The 12162-nt window shown below is 48.4% G+C and overlaps 1 protein-coding gene across 6 annotated transcripts in view; it reads right to left on the bottom strand.

Moving 5' to 3' along the window:
- ccdc18 (coiled-coil domain containing 18) overlaps positions 1–12162 on the bottom strand; it is a 239684-nt gene that overhangs the window by 39977 nt on the left and 187545 nt on the right. For all 6 annotated transcript variants that reach the window (XM_072510511.1, XM_072510508.1, XM_072510507.1 and 3 more), the window contains one exon: positions 3149–3352. In XM_072510511.1, coding sequence (XP_072366612.1) covers positions 3149–3352 — 204 coding nt within the window. The remainder of the gene's footprint in view (positions 1–3148; positions 3353–12162) is intronic.

The raw sequence follows: 12162 nt of genomic DNA, 5'->3' as shown, positions 1-12162 counted from the left end.
AGGCTGCCTTCTTTAAAAAGGGGGCTAAGATTGGGATATTGTACCATGCCCCCTTGTGGGTGACACATCAGAAACAGGAGTTTTATTTTGGCCCGTCAGAGTAGGCGATGGACTGTATGAGGGACTATGGGATGGGAGGAATGTGAGGGCATTGAACTTTGGAGAGGAGTTTTGTGTGTCATTGTAAAATGTATGGGGGTGGGTAATTTGGGCTGGATTTCGACGGGGGAGCGGCGATGGTGAGTGAGCCGTTTGTTCTTTTTGCTTGTGGGTGGTTGGGGGGATTGGGGGGGGGGGGGGTGGACTGGTGAGGTGAGAGGAAGTCAGAGGCCTTGGGCAAGGGCCACCATGCTAGCTGGGCTGGCTAGTTAACGGGAGTGAAATGTAGGGTTGACAGGGGGAAGGCGTTGGGGGGGGGGGGGGGGGGTGAGGTTGGTTCTTTACTTGGGGGTGGGGGAAGTTGTTGACATGGGTGTGGTTGGTGTGGCGCAGTTGGGAAGAGAGCAATGCCGGCAGACATCCGAGGGTAGGCCTGGAGGGGTCCGTGACGTGGGCTGGCTCAAAAAGGGGTATGGATGATCGACGGATGGGGCGGGGGGAGCTCCCCGACCCGCTGGAACGCGAAAGGCTGAATGGGCTGGTTAAGCGGTCGCATGTGTTCACGCGTCTGAGGAGTCTGAAGCCGGACGTGGTGTTTTTACAGGAGACAAACTGGAAGTTGGGGGATCAGACGAGGCTGAAGAAGGGATGGGTGGGCAGGGGTTCCACTTGGGGCTGGATATGAAGACGAGGGGAGGTAGTGGTGTTGGTTAATAAGAGGCTGACGTTTGAGGTGGGAGCATTGTGGCCGATGGCGGGGGGGGGGGGGGGGGGGGGGGGGGGTGGTAAGGTATGTGACAGTGGGAAGCTGGGGGGAATGCCGCTAGTCCTGGTAAGCATTTATGCCCAGAATTGGGACGACGTGGACTTTATGAGGCAGATGTTGGGGAAGACTCCGGACCTGGACACGTTTCAGTTGATTATGGGGGGTGATTTCAATACAGTCCTGGACCCGGGTCTGGACCGGTCGAGCCCTAAGTCGTCGAGGGTGTCGGCAGTGGCTAGGCAGCTGAAGGGGTTCAATGAGTGCATGGAGGTTTGGGAGGCTGAGGGCAAAGTAATTTTCATTCTTCTCCCATGTGCACTGGGTGTATTCTGGATTGATTATTTTCTGATGGACACAAACTTGCCAGCCTCCGCTCCCTCAATGCTCTCCGGCATCCCGACAATCCTTGGCGGGGGTGGCCGACTCGGAGTATTCGGCAATTGTGGTTTCTGACTGCATTTGGTGGATTTATGGGTGGTTCAGGTAATGAATGGCCTAACAGCCGCAATGGAGGTTAGATTTGGGCTGTTGGTGGTAAGGGGGTGTGCGAGTGGGTGCGGATTGCCATTTGGGTCTATGTGGAGTTGATCGACACGGGGAGGACACAGCCACCATGCTATGCGAGGCGCTCAAGTCTGTAGTTAGAGGGGAGTATTTCGATGCAGACAGGGAAGGTCCCGGGGCCCATATGTTTCGGGCATGTCAAGACTGAGGGAGTTCTGACAGGGGTTCTCGGGTGTGATGTGCGAGATGCTGGGTGTGGAGGTGGTTCCGAGTCCAGAGGTGGCAATATTTGGGGTGTTGGAACACCCGGGAGTCCAGGAGTGACGGAGGCCAGTGCAGCTGGTGAAAGACCATGGGGAGAGCCCTCTCGCCGGCTCCAATCCCGCGAGGCATTGGAATCTGAAACACGGCCACAAGGGACTGTGACCAAAGGCGCGCGTCAAAGCCAGATCCACCGGCCTCCCCAGCGAGGATGCAGCCGGGCGCCTTTCAGCACTGGCTCACACAAACGGAGACCAAGCAGAACGGCATCCGGGGCGTCACCCGGGTCATCAAAGACCCCAGGGTGGCCCCATGACCCTCCCCCTGGAACGCGGGCACCTTGGCACTGCCCAACTGGCATCGCCACCCTGGCATTGCCCGGATGGCACTGCCAAGCTGCAGGAGCACTGCCCAGGTGGCAGTGAACGGGTGCCAGGGTTGCACTGTCAAGGACCTGGGCCCGAGGGGGCCATGAAAGGAGGGTGGAGGGGAGATATGAAGAGTGGGGGTGGGCATGGCAGGTACGTTGATGTCTCTGGGAGGTTTGTGAGGGGAGGGGGTGATGGATGGGGGGTCCTGGAAGGGAGGGGATGCTGTAAGGGAGCTTTGGATGGGGGCCTGAAGAGGGGGGATCCCCAGGAACCCCATATTGGGGTACCTTTACTGGGGGGTGGGGGTAGTACTCATGTGTGTGGAGCTTGTTACTGCCCATGGGTGGGGGATGTGGGGGACCTACAAGCTCACTTAAAGATCAGGGGCGAAATTCTCCTACCCGCCCCGCCACATTTCTGCCCCGACCGGCCGGCGGGTGTCTCCGTAACACCGGCCGGTCAATGGGGTTTCCCACTGTGGGGCAGCCCCGCGCCATCGGGAAACCCCCGGGCGCCGGCAAAACGGAGACTCCCGCCGGCGGAGAATGACGCCCCAGAACACCATTTCAAAATGGCAACCCGATCTCTGATTTCAGTTCCCCAATGCTTAAAAAATTCTAAGTGTGGGTTAAACTGGTGAGAAACTCTCCAGGGCCCAAAAAAGTGACTAAGTGTCATTGAATAACGATGGGGAACTCGCTGGCAGAGACAGCGGGAAACTCGCTGAAAATCCCGCTACAAATGAACTTTGAAATATTTGGGGAGAATTGGGCCTTCTTCTCTCCAACCTCAGAAGAGAATCCTCAACTGCACAAGTTCAACATTTTCACTTTCTCATACCTCATTGTGGCTTCAGATTGAGAGATGAGTAATGAGTGAACGGGAAATCCAGGGTTTGGTATGATTAGCTCTACTGAATATTCCTTCCCAATTTTCTTTATTCGGGAAAATTTCATTTTATCATTTTGAGATAAATTAAAACCCAAATTCCCAGATTGTAGCGTGGTGTTCCAATGTATAGCACCAATCAGTTCTCTCCTATTTAGTGCAATATGTAGCTATATGTCTTGTTCAATGTAGCTATATGCCTTATTCAACTGCTGCAGTTGCCCACTTTTGGCTGCAGTTGCCCACTTTTACCAGTTACCTTTTCTTGAGATAGTTGAATAGTTTCATCCAGTTCAACAGAGAGACGGTCTACCTCTCGTTGTGCCTGCACTAACCGTTGCTGGGTCTCCCTCAATTCCAGGTGAGCGTGCTGCATTTGTTCACGAGCCAAACGTACTTGTTGACTTTCATCCAATGCCTCCTTATGTTGCTTTACGATACACTGATCCTTATTCTTCAGCATCTGAATAAATGTCAATCAAGTCAATGAGCAAAAAGTTATAATTAGGAAGCAAATCCAAGAATATCGCTAATTTGTTTCTTTAAATAAAGTACTCCATAGATTTAAAAGAAAACTACTGGGTGTCCTGCAACAAAATACAATAAAAGGATGTTGGTTAGTTTGCCTTGTGACTGTAAGTGAATACAGTAAATGTCACCACAGTCCCAGAGGACCATAGGCTGCTCTTTCCTTTGGCAGTTGACTGGTGGTGATTTAACCTGACGGTCACCACACATCAGGCGAGGGTGATGGGTGAGAAGGCGGAGCCTCATGAATAACCTCAGCCACCTTTCCTATAACATCCACCTCCTACTCCCTTGACCCCCTCACTACTAAACGGTTAATTTATTAGATTTCTTTGAGGAAGTAATATTACGCAATGTGGATAAAGGGAATGTGGATGTGCTGTACTTATATTTCCAGAAGTCATTTGACAAGATGCCATATTAAACATTACTACACAAAATAGGAGCTCGTGGTGTAGGAGGTAACATAACAGCATGGAGAGAGGATTGGTTAGCTAAACAGGAAACAAAGAGCAGGCATAAATGGTTCATTTTTGAGTTGGCAACATGTGTGATGAGTGGATTGTCGCAGGGATCAGTTCTAGGGCCTCTATTTACATCTTGTATCAATGAACCAAATATATGATTGGTAAATTTGCTGATGACACAAAGATAGGTAGGAAAGTAAGTTGTGAAGATTACATAAGGGCATAGGGCAAGTGACTAGACGAACATTTGCCAGCCGTAAGTATAGTGTTGGAAAATGTGAACTTGGCAACTTTGCAGGAAGAATAGAAAAGCAGCACATTATTTAAATGGAGAGAGACTGCAGAGGTACAGAGCGATCTGGGTGTCCTGGTAAAAGAATCACGTAATGATAGTATGCAGGCACAGTAAGTGATTAGGAAGGCAAATGGAATATCGTTGTTTATTGAAAGAGGGATAAAATAAAATTGTTGGTCCACATCTGGAGCACTGTGTACAGTTTTGGTCTCCTTATTTAAGAAAGGATATAAATAATAATTCAGAGAAGGTTCAGTCAACAGATCCCGGGATGAGGGGATTATTTTATGAGGAAAGCTTGGACAGGCTGGCCCCACAACCCTTGGAGTTTAGAAGAATGAGAGGTGATCTTATTGAAACATATTTTATTTTTGCAGAGAGAGTAATGGATGCCTGGAACTCGCTGCCGGAGGAGGTGGTGGAAGCAGGTTTAAGGGCGTCTTGACAAACACATGAGTAGGATGGGAATAGAGGGATACGGATCCCGGAAGTGAAGAAATTTTAGGTTAGAGAGACAGCATGGTTGGCGCAGGCTTGGAGGGTCGAAGGGCCTGTTCCTGTGCTGTATTTTTCTTTGTATATGATCCTGAGGGAATTTGACAGGGTGGATGTTGAAAGGATGTTTCCCCTTGTGGGAGAGACTGGAACGAGAGGACACAGTTTAAAAAAATAAAGGCTTTCCCATTTTCATGGAATTCCTACAGTGCAGGATGTCATTCAGCCCATCGAATCTGCACCGACCCTCCTAAAGAGCACCCTACCTAGGCCCAATCCCCTCTCTATCCCTGTAACCCCACCTGACATTTGGACACTAAGGGGCAATTTAGCATGGCCAATCCACCTAACCTGCACATATTTGGATTGTGGGAGGAAACCGGAGCATCCAGAGGAAACTCAACACAGACATGGGGAGAATGTACAAACCCCACACAGTCACCCAAGGCTGAATCGAACCAGGTCCTTGTATCAGTGTGCCACAGAGATGAAAAGATTATTTTTCTTTCAGGGTCATGCGTCTTTGGAACTCTTCCCTGAAGAGCAGTGGAGGCTGGGTCATTGAATATTTTTAAGGCCGAGGTTCCAGACTAAGAAGGGAGTCAAAGGGCAAAGGGAGTCAAAAGGCATTGGGGGTAGGCCGAATGGGGAGTCAAAGCCACAATCAGATCAGCCATGACCTTACTGAATGGTAGAGCAGGCTCAAGGGGCTGAATGGCTTACATCTGTTCCTAATTCACTGTTCGTATGTACTGACCACTCAGCCTACCTCCCTATTCTCCATGCTGACTGACATTTGCAACTGGTTTGTAGTCCTCAGATATTGTTGTCCCTTCCCTCCTTTTCAAAACTGTTAACGCTCCATTCCTTGTATATCTAACCTTGAGCCATCTGTTTTTGCAAATTATTGCCCAATCTTCAACCTCCCTTTCCAAAACCTTTGCTAATCTTGCCTGCAACTCCATGTTTGAACCTCAAGGCTTTCACCTCTGCCACATCATCAAAACAGCCTGAACCTGTCACAAATGTCATTCTCTATAATTATGATGTATTATCCTTCCTGGTCCTCCATGCAACTTTTGATTTGTAGCATAGTGGTTAGCACAATTGCTTCACAGCTCCAGGGTCCTAGGTTTGATTCCCGGCTTGGGTCACTGTCTGTGCGGAGTCTGCACGTTCTCCCCGTGTCTGCATGGGTTTCCTCCGGGTGCTCCGGTTTCCTCCCACAATCCAAAGACGTGCAGGTTAGGTGGATTGGCCATGCTAAATTGCCCTTAGTGTCCAAAATTGCCCTTATTGTTGGGTGGGGTTACTGGGTTATGGGGATAGAGTGGAGGTGTGGGCTTGGATAGGGTGCTCTTTCCAAGGGCCGGTGCAGCCTCAATGGGCTGAATGGCCTCCTTCCGCACTGTAAATTCTATGATTCTATGATTCCAACACCTCACCTCAGTTGTCCAGCTCAGTGGGCTGTCCTCACTTTGTTCCAGTCATACCTGAATGTAACCAGAGCATCTTCAGTAATGCCTCTTTCTGTCTGCATTGTTACCTCTGGAACCCCTCCTATTTCTTAACATGCTACCCCTTAGCGACATCATCCCCAGATATAGGGTGCTTTTCCTCACGTATGTGGATGACACTCAGCTCCACTTCACCACCACTCTCCTCCATTTGTCTTTGTGCTGTCAAACTACATCTCTGATAGTAGTTTGTCGCTGTTTGTATCCTACCCCCACCATGTCCCACTCAATCATCTCTGTTCATGTTGGCCTAACACAAGTTAAAATTCGAGGGCAGGATTCTCCGTCGGCCGAGGCAGAATCGGGAAACGTGAGTGGACAGAGAATCAGTTCCGACGGCGAAATTGCGGCATGCACCGATTTCACGCCAATTCGCAATTCTTCGTCGCCTCAACAGCAGCGTCAATGCTTTCCAGAACACACGTACAGTAAATGCCTGACTCGGTATTCTCCGGGACCTCCGCGAATATCCGCCTCCTATGGGCCGAATTCCCGATGGCGAGATTCACATGTGCTTGTAAAAATCATGAAACAGGCGCTGGGCCGCTGAGGGAGAGGGGGTACGGAAAGTGTCCAACATCGCCATAGTTCGCTGACAGCTGGCCAGGTGACTTCTGCCAGGGACATGGGATGACCAGGAGGTGGGCTGTGGGGTGGACGGGCAGGGAACACTATTGCCACAGCTGGCAAGGCAGCCAGGTAGCTGTGCACGCCGCTGACTGCCCAATGTGAACTTAGGGCAATGGATCATATAGGTGTTCCCCCAGGCTACCCCCCTAGGTGCCGTCTAGCCCCAGCCGACCCATCAGTTGTATGGGTGTGCTCCAGCGCAACCAGTGCCATCTTGTTGGCTGGGATGGTGTGTGTGGGGAGTGAAGTGTGTATATGCAGCTGCAGCTTGCCTCCTGAGTGTCAATTACATATCTGGCACCATTTCTCATTGGAATCAATTGTGTTCCACATGGCGCCAATGCTAGCCCCTTAACAGTCGCTGAATCGGTCCAGGTGCAGCAGTTTTGCTGTTGTGGAAGTACACAAATCCTGCCCCGGCATCAACACTTAGTCTCAGGAACGGAGAATCTAGCCTCACATATTTTATATTTAAGGTCATTTCTGGCCTAATCCTCAACTATGCCTGTAACCTTCTCCAGCCTTAAATAAACCTTCCATTCCTCCAATTCTGTCCTTGTGCTTCTATCCAATGCCAGATTTCTAATTACCAATGAAATGAAATGAAGGGATATGGGGATGGTATGGGAAAAAGGCTTTGAAGTGCATGATCAGCCATGATCGTTTGAATGGCAGAGCAGACTCAATGAGCTGAATGGCCTACCATTGTGTTCCTATCCATTGCTCGAGGCCACTCCTGACGTCTATGCCGTAATTGCAAAAGTTTCACACTCTGGAATTCCTTTCCTATCTCTCACCTCCTTCAAGAAATCCCCACTGAAAACCCAATTCTTTAACCACGTTTATGTACACCCCTTTGAAAATCTTTGGCTCGACGCCCATGTTTCTTTTCATTATGCCTTTGCCCAAACACCTCGGGTATCTTTCTGCATTTAATAATGTATATAAATTACTCAATTAAATAGCTCAAAATTCATATTGCAAATTTGAAAATCCCAATTTGCTTGATAAAAGCAGGGCGGCACGGTGGCACAGTAGTGAGCACTGCTGCCTCACAGCACCGGGGACCCGGGTCCGATTCAGACCTTGGGTGACTGTGTGGAGTTTGCACGTTCTCCCAGTGTTTGAATGGGTGCTCTGGTTTCCTCCCACAGTCCAAAGATGGGCAGGTTAGGTGGATTGACCATGCTAAATTGCCCCTTAGTGTCCAAAGGCTAGTTGGAGTTACAGAGATGGGGCAGGGGAGTCGGCTTAGGTTAGGGTGCTCCTTCAGTGGGTAGGTGCAGACTTGATGGGATGAATGGCTTCCTTCCGCACTGTAGGGATTCTATGAATATACGTCAATGATTCACAATGAAACAGTGTTAGATTATATTGACTTCCCAGCAAAAATGAAGGAGGTAAGAAGATGTGAAGGGAACCAGCTATTTCTGATAGGTAAAAGGGTCATTGATTCAGCCATATTAATGTAAATGCTAAAGCCCAGTTTGAAATCCATTTAAAAATGGATTTCATCATAAGACTTCAAGCATAACTTTAGATTACAGAAACACACAGCTTGCAGTAACAAAAGCACAGATTTTGAAACATCTACAGGCTAGCTAGAAGCAACTGCAGCATTTCTACTGAAAGGTTAAATTGACATTATAAACTATCCATTGTTCTAATGAACAGAATTGCAGAAGTTATTCAACTATACCACAATCTGCTGTTGGGTCCTCTGCTGTTTGTGATTTTCATTAATGACTTGGATGAGGGAGTTGAAGGGTGGGTCAGTAAATTTGCAGACGATACGAAGATTGGTGGAGTTGTGGATAGTAAGGAGGGCTGTTGTCGGCTGCAAAGAGACATAGATAGGATGCAGAGCTGGGCTGAGAAGTGGCAGATGGAGTTTAACCCTGAAAAGTGTGAGGTTGTCCATTTTGGAAGGACAAATATGAATGCGGAATACAGGGTTAACGGTAGAGTTCTTGGCAATGTGGAGGAGCAGAGAGATCTTGGGGTCTATGTTCATACATCTTTGAAAGTTGTCACTCAAGTGGATAGAGCTGTGAAGAAGGCCTATGGTGTGCTCGCGTTCATTAACAGAGGGATTGAATTTAAGAGCCGTGAGGTGATGATGCAGCTGTACAAAACTTTGGTAAGGCCACATTTGGAGTACTGTGTACAGTTCTGGTCGCCTCATTTTAGGAAGGATGTGGAAGCTTTGGAAAAGGTGCAAAGAAGATTTACCAGGATGATGCTTGGAATGGAGAGTAGGTCTTACGAGGAAAGGTTGAGGGTGCTAGGCCTTTTCTCATTAGAACGGAGAAGGATGAGGGGCAACTTGATAGAGGTTTATGAGATGATCAGGGGAATAGATAGAGTAGACAGTCAGAGACTTTTTCCCCGGGTGGAAAAAACCATTACAAGGGGACATAAATTTAAGGTGAAAGGTGGAAGATATAGGAGGGATATCAGAGGTAGGTTCTTTACCCAGAGAGTAGTGGGGGCATGGAATGCACTGCCTGTGGAAGTAGTTGAGTCGGAAACATTAGGGACCTTCAAGCAGCTATTGGATAGGTACATGGATTACGGTAAAATGATATAGTGTAGATTTATTTGTTCTTAAGGGCAGCACGGTAGCATTGTGGATAGCACAATTGCTTCACAGCTCCAGGGTCCCAGGTTCGATTCCGGCTTGGGTCACTGTCTGTGCGGAGTCTGCACGTCCTCCCCGTGTCTGCGTGGGTTTCCTCCGGGTGCTCCGGTTTCCTCCCACAGTCCAAAGATGTGCAGGTTAGGTGGATTGGCCATGATAAATTGCCCTTAGTGTCCAAAATTGCCCTTGGTGTTGGGTGGAGGTGTTGAGTTTGGGTAGGGTGCTCTTTCCAAGAGCCGGTGCAGACTCAAAGGGCCGAATGGCCTCCTTCTGCACTGTAAATTCAATGATAATCTATGATTAATCTAGGACAAAGGTTCGGCACAACATCGTGGGCCGAAGGGCCTGTTCTGTGCTGTATTTTCTATGTTTTCTATGTTCTATAATCTGATCAAAGTCAAAATAAGCACCATGACAACATGACTCCACCATTGTTCAGAATATAGATAATATTCAGCAGAAAAAACAGTAGAAACCAGAAAAGTATATATCACATTCCAACACACGACAAGCATCTAAAAAGTGACATATATACAGCGATGTTGCATATTGATGATTGACAACTGACCATCCAACCAAATGCATTTGAGACTCATCCAAGCCAATTAGCACATTACAAGGTTGGGACAGATGGAGTCAGACTGATAACATTCTCCTTAAACATAGAGGTCCGGGCAGCCATTTTCCATCCAGGATCACTATACCTTTTACCTAACTATTCGCTATCCTTATTTCGTATTTTCATATTTCCACTCTAACTCTTAAAGTCTGCGCAAGCTGTTTGCTTTGAGCAAGAAACCATTACTGTATTTTGAAAGTTAAATCTGTTTGTAAACTACTAAGTCGATCATATCTCTTTAAGTCTTCTGCTGGCAGGGCTTATTGAGAACATTTGATTTGTAACCACAAGAAGATCTCAAACGCTCAATTATAATCAATAGACACAATAAAAGATTTCATTTCGCACCCGAGAAGTGTAACTTAAATTTCTACTGAGTTCAAAGTGTATAAGAGACCACTTAAACTGCATGATTTCAACAAGGTGCAAGTAAAATTTTGAAATAACATGCTTAATCACCTCCACACAGATTTACTCCACTGTTCCCTTTACTGGTCTTCCATTTGTCACCTTCCATAATCTACAGCTCCAAAAGCTCTGCTGCTTGTATCCTATCGTGTACTAAGTACATTTCCTACTTACTACCTTATCCGCACCAACCTAATTTGGCTCCCATTCCCCAGCATCCCAAATTTAAAGTTCTTGGGCATGTCCTTAAGTTCTTCTGTGGCCTCAACCCCCCTTTCAGTATCCAACTCTAGTTAGCCAATCTTTCTCACATTCCCCACCCTCTCAAAGTTCCCAGTTTTGCTTCCAGAAAATTGTGCAATCCCCAATCCCCTTAGTTCCACCATTGGCAACCATGCTTTTAGCCCCACTCTCAGGTTTCCGTTTTGTCAATGGCCCTAGAGCATCGAGTGCGTGGCGGGAAATAGTGAAGGGGGGTGGGGGTGGAGCACAGGGTTTCTCTTTATGCAGATGACTTGCTGCTTTATGTTACAGACCCGAAGGGGGGAATGACCAAAATCATGGAGGTACTGGGAGAATTTGGGCGATTTTCAGGTTACAAGCTGAATATGGAAACGAGCGAGATGTTTGTGATCCAGGCACGGGGACAGGAAAGGAGACTGAGGGAGTTACCTTTTAAAGTGGCGGCGGGGAGTTTCAGATATTTAGGGATTCAAGTGGCTAAAGAGTGGGGGCAGCTCCACAAGTTAAATCTGGGCAAAGTGGTCGACCAAATGAAAAGGGATTTCCACAGATGGGACATGCTCCTGCTGACGCTAGCGGGAAGGATCCAGGCGGTGAAGATGACAGTCCTCTCAAGACTGCTTTTCTTTTTTCAATGCCTTCCGATTTTTGTCCCAAAGGCTTTTTTTAGAAAAATAAATGCGGGATTACAGGTTTTGTATGGACGGGGAAAACCACGAGAGTAAAGAGGGCACTCCTGGAGTAGGGTCATGTGGAGGGGGGCCTGACCCTCCCGAGCTTTATTAACTATTGCTGGGCGGCCAACATATCGATGGTCAGGAAGTGGGTAGCGGGGGAGGGGTTGGCCTGAGAGTGAGTGGAAGCGCCATCCTGTAAGGGCACCTGTTTGGAGGCTTTACTAACGGCACCCCTGGCGTTTTCGCCGGCTCGGTACTCTACAAGCCCTGTGGTGGTGGCAGCCCTAAGGGTGTGGGGGCAATGGACAGCACCTGGGATTAGAGGGGGTATCAGTGTGGTCTCCGATCTGTAACAATCACCGTTTTATCCAGGGGAGGGTGGATGGGGGCTTCAGGAGGTGGCAGCAGGCAGGGATCGAGAGATTTGGGGACTTATTTATCCAGGAGGGCTTTCCGACCTTGGAAGCACTAGAGGAGGAGTTTAAGTTGCCGGGTGGGAATGGGTTTCGATATCTTCAGGTCCGGGACTTTCTCCGGAGGCAGTTTCCAAGCTTCCCTCGCCTCCCCGAGGGGACTACAGGACAACGTGATGTCAAAAACTAGGGTTGGAGAAGGGAGGATTTCGGAGATATTCAAGGAGTTGATGGAGTGGGAAGGGCCCCCGATCAGGGAGGTGAAGCTGAAGTGGGAAGAGGAGCTGGGACGAGAGCTGGAAATGGAAAAGTGGGAAAAAGCCATGAAGAGAGTTAATTC

The sequence above is a fragment of the Scyliorhinus torazame genome, chromosome 7 (genome assembly GCF_047496885.1).
Source record: "Scyliorhinus torazame isolate Kashiwa2021f chromosome 7, sScyTor2.1, whole genome shotgun sequence".
Lineage (NCBI taxonomy): Eukaryota > Metazoa > Chordata > Chondrichthyes > Carcharhiniformes > Scyliorhinidae > Scyliorhinus > Scyliorhinus torazame.
The sequence above is the reverse complement of the archived record's forward strand: the minus strand, read 5'-3'. Positions and strand labels throughout refer to the sequence as shown.